This window comes from Bos grunniens, chromosome 7 (genome assembly GCF_055505025.1).
Source record: "Bos grunniens cultivar Pamir isolate PY7600 chromosome 7, Bosgru_T2T1.0, whole genome shotgun sequence".
In the NCBI taxonomy this organism is placed as follows: domain Eukaryota; kingdom Metazoa; phylum Chordata; class Mammalia; order Artiodactyla; family Bovidae; genus Bos; species Bos grunniens.
Window position 1 is genome coordinate 12,536,559 of NC_141171.1, and position 17,804 is coordinate 12,554,362.

Here is a 17,804-nt window from a genome sequence, read left to right on the forward strand (position 1 = left end):
ACAAACAGAGGGAGTTAAGAACAACTTACTGAGGGTTTACTATGTGAGAGCCTACTTTGCACATTTTCAAGGCATTCTGCTCTTTAATCTTTGCTCTGTCTTGGAAGTTAGGAGTCTTTTTTAACAGGTAAAGATGGTGAAGCCCAGAGAGTTTAAGCAACTTGTCAAGAGCATGTGGTACTACGGGGATTCAAACGCAGTAAATCTGATTTCAGAGCCTGAGTGATTTCTGCAGGGTCCCCTGAAATGATGTGTTTTACAGAAGCCAACACACAGGAGACGATCAGTAGGTATTGGGTTTCTCCGCTTACCGCCCCTCTTCTGAGCCTCACCTTCCTCATCCGTGAAATGGGGCTAGTGACGTGTCTCCCCTCGCCCCCCGCCGCAAGGGAAGCCGCAGTGATTAAGTCCACCGCACAACACGTTCAGCGCTTTTCGCCATGCATTTTGATCCCAATCGTCCACTGTAGTCAACCATCACTGATTGACTGAATTCTGTCACATGATCTGCCCGCCCTCTGTGCCAACATGTCGGCGCCCAGGTCCTAATCCGGCAAGCGTGCACCGAGACCAGTTCGATTTTCAGTGTCTCGAGAGACGGTGAGAAGGGCCTGGGAGACGCGAGGAGGCATCCGGACCATGGGTGGACCCGCTCGAGAGCTTCCGGCTTCTCAAGCGTATTCTCCAAAGATGGGGGGTGGTGTCACTTTACCGAGGTCCCGGGGTCTCTTTAGTCCCTACTTTACAGCTGTCTAGGCCACCCGGCCCAGAAACGCAGCTATCTGATGCTTTGGCTATTCCTTCTTCTACCCTCCCAACCAGGACTGGCGGGCAGAGGCGCGCGCGGATGTCCCGTGCGAGGACCGTTCTGTGGCTAAGCCCGACTCTCCGCTCCGTTCTCAGTCTCTATAGAGCCCGGTTTATGGAGGGGCAGCCCCAAGGGCCGCCAAATTCAGCAGCCATGGAGAATGGCACCGAGCCGGACGGAGAAGAGCGCCCACCTGGGTTCCAGGAGACGACGATCACCGAGGGGGCCGCCAGGATCGTCTTTCCCAACGCCAACGAAGTTTTCTACAACCCAGTGCAAGAGTTCAACCGGGACCTAACGTGAGCAGGGATCCGGGGTCAGTTTGGCAGAGGGCAATGGGTCTGAGATAGAGGGGTGTGAGCTGACTCTCCGTCTCCCGCAGATGCGCTGTGATCACGGAATTTGCTCGTATTCAGCTTGCGGCCAAAGGAATCCAGAGTGAGTGAAGGTCCAGGCTCCTGATGGGCCGGGGTATCACACACAGCTCTCTCGGTGCCCCGCCCCTTCTGTCCCTGACCTTGCAGAAAGGCTCCAGCCTTATATAGCAGGTCCTGGGCTCAGCTCCTTAGCCTGTCTCCAGGGACGATTTTCTTCCCTGCATCTTCTGTATACCGAAGAGTTCGTGCATGCTCAGTTGCTCAGTCGTGTCCAACTCTTTGCCACCCCATGGACTGTCCAGGCTCCTCTGTCCATGGGATTTCCCAGGCAAGAATACTGGAGTAGGTTGCCATTTCCTCCTCCAGGGGATCTTCCCCACCCAGGGATTGAACCTTTATCCCTTGCGTCTCCTGCATTGCAGGTGGATTCTTTGCTGCTGAGCCACCTGGGAAGCACATACTGAAGAGTCGGGGGAGGTTTCTCAGAGGGCACTTTGATATCCCCTGACTTGTGCTTCTGGGTGGCTGCAGTCAAGGTGCCAGGTGAGAAGGATGTGCAAAAGGTGGTCGTGGACTTGTCAGAGCCAAAGGAGGACAAGGCTGAACTGAAAGAGGGTGCAAACCTGGCCCTGGAAGACCAGCCTCGAACAGCCGCCGTGGGGGAGATCTGTGAGGTGGGGCCTGAACATAGGAGGCAGCAACCCTGGAGTCTAGTGGGTGATGAAGGAAGGAAGAATCCTGGAGGGGGCGGGCTAGAGGAGGTGGGGGGCGGTGGGGGCTCCTTGAGGGGTGGGGGATCCAGCACAGGATGGCGGTGTGGATGTGAATGGGGCTCTGCTTACTCCAACAGGAAGGCCTGCGAGTGCTGGAAGGCCTGGCAGCCTCCGGCTTACGTTCCATTCGCTTTGCTCGAGAGGTGCCTGGTCTCCGATCCGTGGTTGCCAATGACGCCTCTGCCCGAGCTGTGGATCTTATGCGCCGTAATGTGCAGCTCAACGAAGTGGCCCACCTGGTACAGCCCAGCCAGGCAGATGCCCGGTAGGTGCTGGGCATAGAGTGCTGGCCACTGGAACAAAGTCACCTGGGGTCACATCCTGGCTGTGTCATATTCTTGCTTCGTGATCTTGAGAGAGTGGCTGTAGCCTCTCTGAGCCTGTTTCCTTGTCTGTGAAACAAGGACAGTAGTTTTATAGGGGTTGGTGTATTGATTATACTTGTATAGTTTGTGCTCACAGGTGGATATAAATACCATTATGGACTCCATTTCAGACTTAACTTCCTGCACTTTTAAAAACTATTTATTTATTTTTATTTATTTGTTTGGCTGCCCTGGGTCATAGTTGTGGCACCCAGGATTCTCCATCTCCATTGTGACATGCGAACTCTTAGTTGTGGCATGTAGAATCTAGTTCCCCGATCAATCGGGATGGAAACCGGGCCCCCTGCGTTTGTGAGCGTGGAGTCTTAGCCACTGGACCACCAGGGAAGTCCCATCTTCTTGCACTTTTATTCAGTCAAGTGAACCAGTGTATATCCAGTGCTCGTCACCATTCTTACTGTCAGGACTGCGTCGGTAAACAATACAGATAAAACCCCTGACCTTGTGGAGTTGATAATGCAGGGATCAGCAAACTACAGCCTGCCAGGCCCACAGCCTGTTTTTGTGTGTGTGTGTTTTTCTTAATGGCCTGCTATCTAAGAATGTCTCTTCCATTTTTAAAGGTTTAGAAAAAGAAGAATATGTGACAGACCACATGTGGTCCTAAAATATTTACTACCTGACCCCTTACAGAAAATAAATGAATTAAAAATATTTGCTGGGGACTTCCTGGGCCGTCCAGTGGTTAAGACTTTTTGCTTCCACTGCAGGGGCTCAGGTTCCATCCTTGGTTGGGGAACTAAGATCCTACATGGTTTTCTGACCATATTAGAATCTAATAGGAAGCACAGATGATGACAAATAAGTAAACTGTGTAGCGGTGAGAAATGCTGGAGGGAGCGGGGAAATCCAGGGTATAAAGGGTGGAGGAAGGGAGGGAGGGTTCCTGTTACAAATAACTTGGTCAATAGGATTTGCATTTTCTCACCTGCAGAGAACAACAATAGTTTCAAATCTGTGGAAGATTCTTGAATTAATACGTCTATAAACTGCCTGAAATGGTGTCAATTATATATGTGCTACGGGCTTCCCAGGTGGCTCAGGGGTAAAGAACCTGCCTGCCAATGCAGGAGACTTGGGTGTGATCCCTGGGTTGGGAAGATCCCCTGGAGGAGGAAATGGCAACCCACTCCAGTATTCTTGCCTGGAGAATCCCACGGACAGAGGAGTCTGGTGGGCTACAGTCCATGGGGTCACCAGGAGTCGGATACAACTGAGCATGCACACACATATATGTTCTACATCAGTATTGACTAGTTTTTTTTTTTTTTTTTTTGGCCACACCATTCTGCAGGTGGGATCTTAGTTCCCTGACCAGGCATCAAACCCTTGGGCCCTGCAGTGAAAGCATGGAGTCCAAACCACTGGACCACTAGGGGAGTCTCAGTATTGGCTATTATTATTGCCATTGTTAGATGAGTAGCAGATCCAAGGAGGAAAAGTTAATACAGTTAGCAAGTGGCTGAGCCAGAATCTAAACCTGGGCAGCTGGCCCCCAAGTCCAGGCCCAAACCATCACATGGCGTGAGTGTGAGGCTGTGGTGGGGTCCCTGGGGCAGCGGGCTGAAGATCTGCCTCCTTGCTCCCAGGATGCTGATGTACCAGCACCAGAAGGCGTCGGAGAGGTTTGACGTCATCGACCTCGACCCTTACGGCAGCCCCGCCTCTTTCCTGGATGCAGCCGTGCAGGCTGTGAGTGAAGGAGGTGAGGCCCCCCTGCTGCGGGGGATCCGAACAAACGGAGTAGGGCTTGGGGCGTTACCGAGTCTTCACTGCTCCATCCCTCCCCACAGGGCTGCTGTGCGTCACCTGCACAGATATGGCGGTCCTGGCGGGGAACAGCGGGGAGACCTGCTACAGCAAATACGGGGCCATGGCCCTCAAGAGCCGGGCCTGCCACGAGATGGTGAGAGGCCTCCGGGCTCACCTCCCCGCCCCCCAGACCTGCTCAGCTTCCTCCAGGCAGCCAGAGCCAGATCCATCCCCAGACGTTGACCACAAACGTGTTCTTTTTTTATATATGTGAAGTTTATTTATTTTTATTTACTTATTGGCTGTGTTGGGGTTTCATTGCTGCACAGGCTTTTCTCTAGTGGCAGCAAGCCGGCAGCTACTCCCTAGTTGCGGTGCACCGTCTTCTCTTACAGCGGAGCATGGGCTCTAGAGCTCGTGGGCTCAGTAGTTGTAGCTGCCAGGCTCTAGAGCACAGGCTCGCTAGTTGTTGCGCACACGTTTGTTTGCTCCAAGGCATGTGGGATCTTCCTGAATTGGGGATGGAATCCATGTCTCTTGCCTTGGCAGTTGGATCCTTTACCACTGAGCCACCTGGGAATCCCGACAAGCACGTTATTTCTTTTATTATTATCTTTAAAAAAAATTATTTTTATTTATGTATTTAGCTGTGCCAGGTCTTAGTTGCTTACTTGAGGCATGTGAATTCTTAGTTGCTGCATGTGGGATCTAGTTCCCCCACCAGGGATTGAACCCAGGCCCCCTGCACTGGAAACGTGGAGTCTTAGCCTTAGTCTTAGCTTTAGGACACTAGGGAAGTCCTGACATGCATGTTTTTTAACCAGCATAATTCCTGAGAGCATGCATGGCTGCAAATTGGTTGGGGGGGGGGGAGTTTTTCCTAGGATAAGAGTGGGTGATTACAGTCTTCTTTTTCTCCTTTTAAAAAAAAAATTTTTTTTTTTTTTATTAATTTGGCTGCACTGGTCTTAGTTTCGGCATGTGGAATCTAGTTCCTTGACCAGGGATGGAACCTGGTCCCCCTGCATTGGGCGTGTGGAGTCTTAGCCACTGGACCACCAGGAAACTTCCACATTATTCTTTCTAGTATTCTCTATTTCAACAACTGAAGTTTTGGTTTTTTTTTTTGGCCATGCCTTGTGCCTTGCAGGATCTTGTTTCCCAGACCAGGGATTGAAACTTCGGCCACAGCAGTGAAAGCCCTAAACGTTAGACCACTGGGGAACTCCAGTGGTCTAGCGTTCTTTTTTAAAGGCAGTTTTTCCAGTTTTGTGTTTGGCTCTGAATTCAGGTCCTAGTTTTGCTGGTGGCTTTGGACAAGTGACTTCACCTTTTCCGGGCCTCCATTTTTGCATCTGTGAAATGGGTGTGATGTTGGCCCAGAGCCCATGGAGTTGCTGTGGAGATTCAAGAAGGCAAGGCTGGCTATGTCAGGGGGCTGGAAAAGGAGGGCTCTTGTCCTTGGTCTTTAGGAGCCCTGCTAGTCAGCTCAGGGAAGTGCTACCTCCTTGCTGAGTCAGAGCCTCACTGCAGCCTTGGGCCACATCACCCAGCATGGGGCATACATGCAATGTTAACTGGAAGCCATTTGGTTAACCGGTCTGTGCTTTGTTTCCTTGGGCTTCTCTGGTGACTCAGTGGTAAAGAATCTACCTGCCATACAGGAGCCACAGGAGGCTTGGGTTTGATCCCTGGGTCCGGAAGATCCCCTAGAGAAAGGCATGGCAACCCACTCCAGTATTCTTGCCTGGAGAGTCCCATGGACAGAGGAGCCTGGTGGGCTAGTCCATAGGGTAACGAAAAGAGTCAAGAATGACTGAAGCAACTTAGCACGTACACACGCTTTCTTTCCTTAATCGTTTAGTGTCCCCAGTAGGGCCAGAAAGAGACAGACTGGTGTGATTTTACAGATGGGGAAGCTGAGGCTCTCCCTTGCCAAGGGTCACTCAGCGCTGGGCTCAGAACCCGACAAGCCGGTCCTGCCTCTGTACCTGTGAGCCCCTGGTGTGGCTCCGTGTAGGGAAGGTGGCGGCAGGGGCAGGGCTGATGGCTGGCACCCATCCCCCACACCAGGCCCTGAGGACTGTCCTGCACAGCCTGGATCTCCGTGCCAACTGCTACCAGCGCTTTGTGGTGCCACTGCTCAGCATCAGCGCTGACTTCTATGTACGGGTTTTTGTTCGTGTCTTCACTGGTCAGGCCAAGGTCAAGGCCTCAGCCAGGTAGTCTGGGGCAAAGAAGGGTGATGGATGGAAAGAGGCAAGAGGATCTTTCCCAGGGTTGGTTGGTGGGCAGGACTTGGGGGACATGGTCCTGCCTTGGGGAAATGTTGGGGGGGGGGTCCCAAAGGGAGTCCAGTCAGGCTGAAGGAGGAGCTGGGATATGGTGACCATGCTAGGAACTGGCGGCTGCCCTTGTCCCCCACAGCAAGCAGGCGCTGGTGTTCCAGTGCGTGGGCTGCGGGGCCTTCCACCTGCAGCGTCTTGGCAAAGCATCAGCAGCCTCCGGTGGCCGGTGAGCAAGGGTGAGCTGGGGAGGAAGGGGAAGGGGACAACCCAGCCAAGGTTGCCACCCCGCCCAACCTTACCCCTCTTTGAGCAGGCTCAAGTTCTCTGCAGCCTGCGGCCCCCCCGTGGCCCCTGAGTGCGAGCACTGTGGGCAGCGACACCAGGTGGGGCGAGGCAGGTCTGGGGGGAGCATTTGAAGGCGGAGGGCCTGGCATTCTTGGTTCCTGCTCATCTGGTCCCTGTGTGTTCGCAGCTTGGTGGCCCCATGTGGGCAGAGCCCCTCCATGACCTGGAATTCGTGGGCCGTGTCCTCGAGGCTGTGAGCGCCAACCCTGGCCGCTTCCACACCGCAGAGCGGATCCGAGGAGTGCTGAGTGTCATCACGGAGGTGGGGACCGGGGCCTGTGACCAGAAGTGGGGCAGCCATCCATCCTTGATGGGCCCCACACCTATCCCATGGTCCTGCTACAGGAGCTCCCGGACGTGCCTCTCTACTATACGCTGGACCAGCTGAGCAGCACCATCCACTGCAACACACCCAGCCTCCTGCAGCTGCGGTGAGGCTGGGCCTGGGCTGGAGCCTGTGCCGGAACCCCTGGGTGCCCTTGGGCGAGTTGGGCCCCTCTTGGGCCAGAGTCCCCTGGAAAGTAGAGATCAAACATAATGCAGGTCTAGGGCTTCTCATGCACGAGGGCTTAGACCAGTTCTTAGAAGCCATGAGCCCTGGCCAGGGGGGATGTTAGGATCTTGCTGTTAGGATGGCTGGCATCATGCAGGCATTGCAGTCACCGGTAGATATACAGCCATACGAGTCCATGAAACTAGGCTCACACCCCCACACATGGGTCAGCACTGACTTCGGGGTCCAGCCTTCCCCCTCACCATCCCTCCTGGTCCCCAGGTCGGCCCTCCTCCACGCTGGCTTCCGGGTCTCCCTCTCTCATGCCTGTAAGAATGCTGTGAAGACAGACGCTCCCTCCTCGACCCTCTGGGACATCATGCGGTGCTGGGTGAGGCCCGGCCTGACCAGGTGGGATCGGGGAGGCAGGGGGTGGTCAGTGCCAGTGCCCTGACCTCTGACCTTTGCCTCCCAGGAGAAGGAGTGTCCAGTGAAACGGGAGCGCCTGTCAGAGAGCAGCCCGGCCTTCCGCATTCTCAGTGTGGAGCCCAGGTACGGGCATGGTTACGGCTGCCTACGGGCTCGGGGAGTAGACGACCCGGACACTTCCCCTCATAGACACATGCTCATTTTTCAAGTGAGATCTGGAGTCCATCTACTCTCTCCCACCCCCTTCTGTCCTCTCCCTCTTCTGGCCCCAGTTCTGCTCATCTGAACCAATGCAGTCCCCATCCCCCTGGTCCCCCAGCTCCTCCCCATCATGAGCTGTTCCCTGGACAGCAGCCAGAGGGCACCTGTGAGCACAAGTCAGATCCCGGCCCTCCTCTCCTCAGAACCCTCTGTGGCTCCCACCTGACCCAGTGGAAACAGTTCTGTCTGCAGGCCCTGTACTGTCTTCCCATCACTTCCCTGCTCTCATTTGGCCCTCCTACCTCCGCTCCTGCACCCTGGCCTCCTCACTCAAACTTGGCAGGCGCAACCTCTGCATGGCAGTTCCTTCTGCCTAGAGTGCTGTCCTTAGGCTCCCCCACGGCTCTTCCCAAACTTTCTTCCTGTGTCCCTGTTGCCCTGTTCTCACCGCACTCCTTCCCAGACTCCCCGTTGCTCTACCCTGCTCCCTTATGTCCTCACACAATATAATTTGCTAGTTTCTTCCTTTATTATTTTTGGCTGTGTGGGGTCTTCATTGCTGTGCATGGGCATTTTCTAGTTGGAGTGAGTGGGGGCTACTCCCTAGTCGCGCTGCTCGGGCTTCTTCTCGTGGTGGCCTTTCCTGTTGCGGCTCTAGGCGCACAGGCTTCGTCGTTGTAGCGTGTGGGCTCAGCAGTTGCAGCATACAGGCTTAGTTGCTTCATGGCATGTGGGATCTTCCCAGACCAGGGATTGAACCCTGTCCCCTGCATGGGCAGGCGAGTTCTTAACCCCTGGAGCACCAAGGAAGGCCAGCTGTCTGATTTCTGACTTGCCTCCTTGCTCGTCTGTCTTAGGCATTAGAATGTCAGCTTTACTGGCAGCAGATTTGAGGCCCACTGTAGGCACTCAATAAATGTTTATTAAATAAATGATAGAAGCCCTGCACCTGCAGACACAGTTTTCCCAAGGTCCATCGAGCTGCACCGACGTGGGCAGGCAGCCTAGGTGGTGTGTGCCCAGCCACCTGGCAGATGCCTTTCAACCCCCACTCCCATTTCCCCAGGCTGCAGGCCAACTTCACCATCCGGGATGATGCCAACCCCAGCTCCCGCCAGCGAGGACTCAAGCGCTTCCAGGCCAACCCTGAAGCCAACTGGGGTCCCCGGCCCCGTGCCCGGCCAGGGTGAGCGAGAGTTGGGTGAATGAAGGTGGGGCTTAGCTGGGGGGAGTGGGCACAAAGGCCGATGGAGCCTCCCCTCGTCTCCCTACACAGAGGCAAGGCAGCAGGAGAAACTGTGGAAGAGAGACGTAGGCTGCTCCAAAATAAGCGAAAAGAGCCGGTGGAAGACCCAGCTGAGCGGGCTGCCTGGCTCAAGACATTTCCCTGCAAGAGGTTCAAGGAGGTGAACCAAACCACCCCCCAACCGAAGCACCCATGGGTTCTCCCAGCTACAGGACTGGGCCAATGGGCCAGCAGGGCGGGGGGAGGTGGGACCAGTCAAGTGGGTGGGAGTGAGCTCCCTATCCAGGGAAGGAACCCAGAGGAGGCTGCTGTGCTCCAGAACGGGGTTCATTCACACCCATTGTCTTCCTACCAGGGCACCTGTCAACAGGGGGGCCAGTGCTGCTACTCGCATAGCCCCCCCTCACCTAAGGCCACTGCTGAAGCCACCCCCACTGACTGTCCAGAGGCCCCCAGTCAGAACCCCGCTGAGCCTGGGGCTGCTACTGGTCCAGGCACAGAGTGAGCTAATAAAGACCTTTTCACTTTCCCCTGACTGTCATTTGTCTGAATGGGGAGGCTGCCTGGGGTTTCTCTGTCCATCTACCTAAGGGGCTCTGTTCATCTCTTTAGCTCCTTGTCTGAGGGCTGTTTCTCTGCCCATCTGTTTTATTGATTTTATTTAGTTTAAATGTTTTATTTATTTGGCTGCACTGGGTCTTAGTTGTGGCATGCAAGATCTAGTTCCTTGACCAGGGATCTCAAACTGGGGCGCCCTGCACTGGGAGCTCAGAGCCTTAGCCACTGGATCACCAGGGAAGTCCCTCTGTCCATCTGTTTTAACCCCCTTGGTGAGCTCTGTGCATCTGGTATGTTGGTCCCTGCCTGATGAGGTATTGTCAAGTGTTTCTGACTGGAGTGTTCTGTCTGTATTAGGGAGGTAGGGAGTTAACGGTTGCCTGCAAGGCGCTTTTGTTTGTGTAGTCCCTAAATTGGGTCCAACTCTTCTGCAACCCCTTGGACTATAGCCCACCGGGCTCCTCTGTCCATGGGATTCTCCAGGCAAGAATAGTGGAGTGGGTTGCCATTTCCTTCTCTAGGGGATCTTCCTGACCCAGGGATGGAACCTGCGTCTCCTGCACCGCAGGCAGCTTCTTTACCGCTGAGCCACACATTTGCTGGTGCCTGCGATTCCCAAGGTGGCCACGGGGCGGCAGCCGTGCGCTCACGCCCGCGGGGGCCTTTACCTTCTTCCCCTTCTTCCCATCCTCCAAGCGTGGGCGCACCCCCAGTACTCAGACCTGTCCTCTAGGCACTGCGCCCGCATATGGGCTCGCGCCCCAGTGTCTCCTCCTCCTCCTCGCCGCCTGGTTTCTCTGGCCCAGCTGCCCCTGAGGGCCCCAGTGGCGGAAACTGGACCGGAACCAGGCGCCTCCTGCATCCGCTCCAGACCAGGTGCTTCCTGCCCTGCGGCCCCTTGGGCTGGTACACTGAGGCACCCAGCAGCCTGTGGCAACCCTTTCCCCGCCAGAGCCGGGGAAGGTAGCAGCATTAACTAGAGGACTGGGGCAGAATCCCCACCCTGCCACGTGGTAGCCATGGGACCGTGGAGGCAGCCCTTACTGGCATTGTATCATCTGTACAATGACCCTAAACCTAATTCCAGAGCCCAACTAGTAGGCATCCCAGAGTTAACTCAAACATTCAGAACTGTACTCTGGCTTCCCTGGACAGTAGGATGGTTGTCTGTGGGGTTCTGGGTTTCACTTGATTCCTGAGTGTGAGCCTGCTCGGTGACTCACTCGTGTCTGACTCTTTGCCACCCCATGGACTTGCAGCCTGCCAGGCTCCTCTGTCCATGGGATTTCCGGGGCAAGAAGACTAGAGTGGGTTGCTGTTTCCTTCTCCAGAGGATCTTCCTGACCCAGGGATTGAACCCAGGGGCCTGCCTGGGCACTCCTGCAGTCACACGGGGCAAAGCATGACTGACCCAGGTGGGAGCACACCAGGGGTGGGAACAGGGTCATACCTTGAGCTTCATCACCATTCCAAGATATTGACCCAATGCCTCTTTATCACTGTCCACCCTGAAGTGGCCCACACAGCGGGACAAAGGCTGGGGGTCTCTGAGCTGGGGCCATGTGAGCCTGCGGGGAGAGGCCCCGGATGGCGGGGACCTGGTGGGCACACCTATCAGAAGGTTCGGCCACTGGCACTGGCCGCACCTCCCCAGCTGTGGTATTTTTCTTTAACCCTCCTGGACCTGGCGTGGTGGTGTGGAGGGTGCACCAGGGGCCCAAGACACTGGCCCAGCCTGGACACCCAGGGCCAAACTGTCAACACTGCCCTGCAGTCAGTGCAGGGTGGGGTTGGCAGAAGAGCGAGGAGGCACTCTTGTAGAAAGAGGAACCGGGCAGGCTGAGGAGGAGAAGGGGGCCCCTGGGTCACGAGGCCCCAGCAGAGCCGGAAAGGACTCTCCACCCCCATCAGCACAGGACAAGGGGTATTCAAAGCTGGAGGACAGGCCCAAGTAACATAGGGACTGCTGCGTTTCCGCCTCAGTTTCCCCTCTGCATGCAACCGGGCACCTCACTCCCAAGGGTGTATGCTGGAGCAGGGATCCTGCAGCGCCTGGGGGACAGAAGGTGAGGCCTTGAGGGTGACAGGCGGTCCTGCCTGCGCTGGCGGGGGGCGGGGCCCGGAGGCCCGCGCTCGGGGGATCCCCGCCCGCCGGGTTTCCTCCGGGGTCAGCCCGGCTCCTTATCAGGCGCGGCCAGGCAGCCAGGCCCTTATCTGCACTGGCCCAGCATCCTCCAGCCACTGCGCCAGGGGTGAGAGGGAGGAAACCGGGCCGCCAGGGGCGGGGAGAGGGTGGGCGGCCTGGAGCTGCTCACTTTCCCTGGAGGGACCTGCCCTGTTGCTGCCGCTGCTTCTGCCGCGGTGGCCCTTGGGAGCCAAGGAAGAGGGGTGGCCCGACGCCACAGCCCGGAGGGGGCGGCCGACTAACTACCAGGGCCACGGAGCACAGAGGCTGGAGCAGGGTGCTGGTGTCTCGCCTGAACCTGGAACCGCATCCTAGCCCTGGAGGACAGAGTCAGGGCCATCTGCAGGCAGCCGTAGCAGTGCTGGGGTAAGAGTGGAGTGGGCCTGAAAACGGGATCCCAGACCCACCTGCAGTCATTCATTCTTTTCTGCCTTCATGCATCTGGTGGGCCCACTAAGTAAGAGGCCGAGCAGCTTCCCCAAGGTCTAGCTAGGGAAGACAGGGCAGAGGGGCTAGCAATCCCCGATGTTGCCCGGACACGCCGGGCCGCGAGGCCAGCAGTGAGCAGGGCTGTGGAAGCAGGGTGCAAAGGGGTGGTTACTGCTTATGGGTAGCGTGGGTGGGAGGATGCCAGAGCCAGAGAGAGGACTTGTGCATGACTGTGTGCCGGGGAATAGGGTTAGCATCCGGAGTCATAGTGTCAGCAGTGGAGTCGTGGGGCTTGTAAGGGGGAGATTTGGGAGGAGGGGGTCACTGGAGTGATTATGGAGGACTTTCAGGGTCTGACATGGAGACAATGAAAGAGCCTCAGGGTTAGAGCCAAGGACCCCATGGTCAACCTGGGGGCAGTGGTAAGTGAAGGTCAGCCAGCCATGGAGAGTTGGCAAGGTCCATAGTGTCAATGAAGGGTCTTGGATCTGAGGGTTATGGGGGTATCCTGTGGTCAATGGGTCTGTCATGGTTCCCTGCCTTACCCCTCCCTCCAGGCTCCAGGCCAGAGAGGGTTCTGGAAGAAGGGAAATTTGCTCAGGGACTCCGCAACTAAGGCCTCATGGGTCACAGACAGCTCAGAAGCATCACTGCTGAGCTCAGTGCTGCACTGCACCTCAGTGGGCACCCCCTGTCCTTGTGTTGGACCCCCTCCCATGTCCTGGGAGTTTCTGGGCCCACTTCCCATCTGCCTTTGCCCGTCGGACTGCCACCCCACCCCCACCCCAGTCTCCCTCCAGGTGAGGGCTTGCTCTGTTGGGTTAAGGGTAGAGGGTGGCATCTGCCTCCTCCCTCCCCACTGGCTTCATTCCTCCCACAGGTGAGCACCCCCTCGGGGTCCATGTGCCCGCCCGAGGCCCAGGCGGAGGTGGGCCCCACCATGACCGAGAAGGCCAAGATGGTGTGTGCTCCCAGCCCGGTGCCTGCCCTGCCCCCAAAGCCTGCCTCGCCTGGGCCCCCAAAGGTGGAGGAGGTGGGCCACGGAGGCTCCGTCTCGCCACCCAGGCTGCCCCCTGGCGTGCCAGTGATCAGCCTGGGCCACACCAGGCCCCCAGGGGCAGCCATGGCCACCACAGAACTCAGCACCCTCCGTCCCCCGCTGCTGCAACTCTCTGCCTTGGGAACCGCCCCACCCCCCCTGGCCCTGCATTACCACCCTCACCCGTTCCTCAACAGGTCAGTGGGGGACCGGGGCCTGGGGGGAATCCAGGGGCAGGGTCCTTACCCACAAGGCATTAGTGACCCACGACCCCTTACAGCCTCTACATTGGGCCAGCAGGACCTTTCAGCATCTTCCCTAGCAGTCGGCTAAAGCGGAGACCAAGCCACTGTGAGCTGGAGCTGGCTGAGGGTGAGTATGGGTTTATGTCCACCCAACTGTCTCTCCTGGGGCCCACGTCTGCCCTACAACCTTCCACTGGGAAAAGTGATGCCCCTGCACACAGACACACACAGGGGCTCAGTACTCAGGTTACACTCATGCAGCAAAACCACAGACTCATGGCCAGTTCTACAACAACCCCTGTCACCCAACAAGCCACAGCAATTCATGGCAAAACAGCCCAGCATGGGGGCTCCATTCGCATGCACAGCCACACAGGAAACAGCCACAGGGCAACATCCACTCAAGAGACAGCCACAGGACCACAACCACACAGGAGGCAGATACACAACCACAGCCACTGAGGTCCACAGCCACACAGGAATTAGCCACACAACCACAGCCACATGGCAGTGATCACACACCACAGCCATGTGGATATGGAGGAGTTTACATGACCACCTGAGAAAGGACAGGACCAATCACGATGAAGGAAACTCTCAGACCCACGAGCACACCCAGCCGCACAGAGGGACCACACAGAATGGGAATCACAAGGACAGCTCCCCAGCCACATTCCCAAGGGAACCCCAGCTGTTGACATAAAGGAGTGGACAGAGGTACAGGAGGCTTCGGTTATCTGCAACCTGGGCCTGTGATAGTCCTTGTCTAGGCAGCTTGGGGGCTTCCCTCTTAGCTCAGTGGGTAAAGAATCTGCCTGCAGTGCAGGAAACCCGGGTTTGATCCCTCTGTCGGGAAGATCCCCTGGAGAAGGAAATGGAGATCCACTCCAGTATTCTTGCCTAAAGAATCCTATGGACGCAGGACCCTGGCGGGCTACAGTCCATGGAGTCGCAAGAGTCGGACACGACTGAGCGACCAAACCACCACCACCACCAGGCAGCTTGGGGGTGGGGGTGCGGGGGTTGCTAACTGAGCTACACGTGGATCCTACACGTGAACCCCTTGGATGGAGAAAGCCTCAGTCCACTGCCAGTGTTGAAGTCCCCCAAGAGGGTGTTGGGAGTCTCAAGAAAGGGTAGGTGGGGGTGCCTGCCTCTCTTGGGCCATGGCGCCAATCCTGCCACTCCTATCCTCAGGGCATCAGCCCCAGAAGGTGGCCCGGCGCGTGTTCACCAACAGTCGGGAGCGCTGGCGGCAGCAGAACGTGAACGGCGCTTTCGCTGAGCTCAGGAAGCTGCTGCCAACGCACCCGCCCGACCGGAAGCTGAGCAAGAACGAGGTGCTCCGCCTGGCCATGAAATACATTGGCTTCCTGGTGCGGCTGCTGCGCGACCAGGCGGCGGCTCTGGCAGCAGGCTCCGCCCCTCCGGGGCCCCGCAAGCGGCCGGCGCACCGAGGCCTGGACGACGGCGGGGCCCGTCGTGGGCCGTGTCGCAGGGCCGAGGTAGTGGCGCGCCCCCAGCCCGCGCCTTCCGGCGGCCCCGACAGCAGCCGCGGTGGGACGGGCCGACCCATCAAGACAGAACAAGCGGCTGTGAGCCCAGAGGTGCGATGACCTCCACGATGTCGCCTCTGAGCCGAAGGGCACTGGAAAGCCAGCCCAGGGCCATGTAGGAAGGGGCGGACGACGTGCTCGCAGGGCCTGATCTGGACCGAATTCTCCCGAAGAAGGACCAGTGAGGAGTCCCCTACAGGGGAAAGGGCCCGGCGGTCCCGAAGGGCGACCGTCTCCCCCAGGGGCTTGAAGACCCTTTTATCGCCCACGGCCCGCTGGAAGTGGCCTTGTCCGCGTACCCCTTCCGCGGGGTGAGGTCCGGGAACCAACACATCAGAGTGGCCATTGGACCCAAAAGGGGCCTAATTTTTCCGAGCTGGGGTCACCGAGGGAGTTAAGCAGGGGCCTGAGAACACGCTCCTTTCTCACTGGCGCCCCCTCCGGGAGACTGAGAGATCCGCACTCCTCGACGGTGGCGGTGGCTGGCCTGGCTCGAGGCTGTGAGGCGCGGAATCCACGCGGCGACCCCATCCCACCGATCCCGAACCTGCCCCGCACGATTGCGTTAGCGAAGGCTCGGGCGCTCTTGCTTTTGTTTTTCTTTATTTCTTTATTTCACATACACATTAGCCATTCAATGGAGAAGCCGGAGAGAGTCAGGCAAAGATGGTATAACAGAAGCGCAGTGACGGGGGCGGGGTGGGGTGGGGTGGGGTGGGGCGGGGCGGAGAGGGAACGTACGGGCTGGCTGCCTACTTGCATTCCGCTAGGACACTGAAAACCCAGAAAACAAAACAGACAGTAAACTACCCTTGTTTCTTATGTATCTCAGTGCAGAGACGGGGGTGGAGGGCAGAGAGAGGGGGAGACCAGGCTGAAGGAAGAGGAGCGGAGGGACGGGGACGCTAAGGGGGAAGCACACCAAATCCATTAGTACTATATATAGAGATACTCGTATATACTGCGTTTCTTAGCCTAAGAAGAAACTTGTTTGACGGGACGGGCGGCCTTTGCGGTCCGCGATGCTGGTGCTGGTCGGGCGCACGGATCTCCCGGGCCGAAGCGGGGCTGGCCCAGGCTGGCTGGCGGGGGGACGGGGTGGGGGGCGCCCCAAGGGTGGGTGGGGGGAGCAGAGGCGGGGCTGGGGTGCCCCTCGGGCTCTCGATTGGGGGACGAAAATTCTCGTGACTTTATTGCTCCTTTATTTTCTCTCGTGTGTGGGGGAGGGTCCGTTCAGCACGGTCGGGGTGGGGAGGTGGTGGGTCGTCTGAGCCACCCGGCCCCTCTGGGACCCAGAGCGCGGCGTCCGCTCCGCCAGCACGGGGGTGAGAACAAGGCACTAGGTCGGCCGGCCAGCGCGGGGGCGGGTGTGTAAGGCAGTCGACGGGGGTTGGTTGCAGGGTGGGTAGGATGGGGCTGTGTGCGGGGCCATGTGCGTGCGTGCGTGCGTGCGCGGGCCTGGGCGAATCGACCTGTCAGCTTGGCTGGTCCTATCCTGGAGCGTCGAGCCTTCCCCGTGCTCCCCGGAGGGTGACGGTGGTGGGGGGCGGGGGTGGGAGAAGTGATGTCGAGTCGCGGGCGCCGGGGAACGGGGAGGGTGGGGTGGGGAAGAAACTACCAACTTGCCGAGCGCGCTCCTGATAATGCTGGTGAGGGTCAAGTTGGCGTCTGGCTCAAAGAAGGACGCTTTGGGGACCTCTGAGGGAGGGAGGGGACCTTTGTTCGTTGGCATTGACCTCTGCGGGGGAGGGGCTGGGGACCCGCCGCCGCGCCCCCGGGCCCGGACCGTGGATCGGGCGAGGAGGGGGCGCTGGGCCCCAGGGAAGGGACGCCCGGGGAGACCCGCGGCCAGAGCAGCCCGCCGCCGGGCGCACGCCGCTGTCCCGTTCCGTTAAACTCAACAAAGAAGGGATATGCGTGTTCCTAACAAGTGCAGGATATTTAATTGATTCATAAACTTATGTATAATAGTTTGTGGGTTTTTTAAAACGTACTTTATAATGTAAGAAGCACCAGGGTTTTTATGTTGAATTATCTTTAAAATAATTTTCTCTCGTCCTTTTCCTTTTTGATCTTGTGTTGATTTTTAATGTCGAGGTTTTGTTTTTTTTTTAATTCTAAAATGTGAACGTTTCCTTCAGCCCTCCCACCGAAACCGAGAACGAACGACGAAGCAAATAAAAACCCCAGATCATCCTCGTCAACGCAGGAAAACGACTTAAAAAAAAAAAAAAACAAAAAACTGAAAACGAACGAAAAAAAAAAAAAGGAAAAAACACTCAGCTTTCGTTATCCCCGCACAGGGCGGGGCAGGCCCGGTTCTTTTAGCGTCCCCAGAGCCGCGAGGACATTACAACAAAAATAGAATTTTTTTTCTTAATCTCTTAACATACAAAGATAGGAAAACTCTCTGATGCATTGCACTTGGTTCAATGAAAAAAAAAAAAGTTCATTTCCCCCATATATATTTTTGTGGGTTTTTTTTTTTTTTCTCTTCTAACACGTCCCCACATCTCCTGTCGCCCTCGTCTGCCCCTCACAACGACACTTAGGAAAGGAGCGGCCCCCCACCCCCGTGCCCACCCGGGCAGCCCTACAGGGCGCGCTCCCGCCCCGGCCCAGCTGGCCTGCAGCTTCCGACCTCGCCTGGGCGGGCGCCCCGCAGACCCCCTGCCCCCGAGGGCCCACCGCGCC

General features: G+C 57.3%; 2 protein-coding genes across 4 annotated transcripts; both read left to right on the top strand.

Moving 5' to 3' along the window:
• Positions 1 to 262: 262 nt before the first annotated feature.
• On the top strand, positions 263 to 9,627 carry TRMT1 (tRNA methyltransferase 1). 2 transcript variants are annotated; one of them, XM_086408920.1, is made up of 17 exons: positions 263 to 600; positions 904 to 1,107; positions 1,191 to 1,246; positions 1,717 to 1,859; positions 2,036 to 2,223; positions 3,934 to 4,049; positions 4,138 to 4,250; positions 6,170 to 6,318; positions 6,524 to 6,610; positions 6,698 to 6,767; positions 6,857 to 6,991; positions 7,075 to 7,160; positions 7,505 to 7,613; positions 7,698 to 7,774; positions 8,919 to 9,038; positions 9,129 to 9,258; positions 9,454 to 9,627. In XM_086408920.1, the coding sequence occupies exons 1-17, from the start codon at positions 503 to 505 to the stop codon at positions 9,601 to 9,603; spliced, it is 2,031 nt and encodes a 676-aa protein (XP_086265046.1). In that variant the 5' UTR covers positions 263 to 502; the 3' UTR covers positions 9,604 to 9,627. The 2 variants fall into 2 exon arrangements, with proteins under 2 accessions (XP_086265046.1, XP_086265045.1); XM_086408919.1 differs by having other exon boundaries at positions 390 to 600; positions 823 to 1,107.
• Positions 9,628 to 10,190: 563 nt separating this feature from the next.
• Positions 10,191 to 16,186, top strand: LYL1 (LYL1 basic helix-loop-helix family member). 2 transcript variants are annotated; one of them, XM_086408977.1, is made up of 4 exons: positions 10,191 to 12,207; positions 13,151 to 13,506; positions 13,590 to 13,681; positions 14,752 to 16,186. In XM_086408977.1, exons 2-4 carry the CDS (start codon positions 13,172 to 13,174, stop codon positions 15,168 to 15,170), a joined length of 846 nt encoding a protein of 281 aa, XP_086265103.1. In that variant the 5' UTR covers positions 10,191 to 12,207; positions 13,151 to 13,171; the 3' UTR covers positions 15,171 to 16,186. The 2 variants fall into 2 exon arrangements, with proteins under 2 accessions (XP_086265103.1, XP_086265104.1); XM_086408978.1 differs by having other exon boundaries at positions 11,569 to 11,722; positions 14,752 to 16,096.
• Positions 16,187 to 17,804: the final 1,618 nt, after the last annotated feature.

Excerpts from the sequence above, each read along its gene's own strand:
- LYL1 (XM_086408977.1), top strand. The coding sequence starts at position 13,172 with ATGTGCCCGCCCGAGGCCCAGGCGGAGGTGGGCCCCACCATGACCGAG. Across the intron at positions 13,507-13,589 it reads CCTCACCCGTTCCTCAACAG|CCTCTACATTGGGCCAGCAG; the intron begins GTCAGTGGGGGA and ends GACCCCTTACAG. Across the intron at positions 13,682-14,751 it reads TGAGCTGGAGCTGGCTGAGG|GGCATCAGCCCCAGAAGGTG; the intron begins GTGAGTATGGGT and ends TCCTATCCTCAG.
- TRMT1 (XM_086408919.1), top strand. The coding sequence starts at position 503 with ATGATCTGCCCGCCCTCTGTGCCAACATGTCGGCGCCCAGGTCCTAAT. Across the intron at positions 601-822 it reads TTTCAGTGTCTCGAGAGACG|GACTGGCGGGCAGAGGCGCG; the intron begins GTGAGAAGGGCC and ends CCTCCCAACCAG. Across the intron at positions 9,259-9,453 it reads CCTGCAAGAGGTTCAAGGAG|GGCACCTGTCAACAGGGGGG; the intron begins GTGAACCAAACC and ends TCTTCCTACCAG.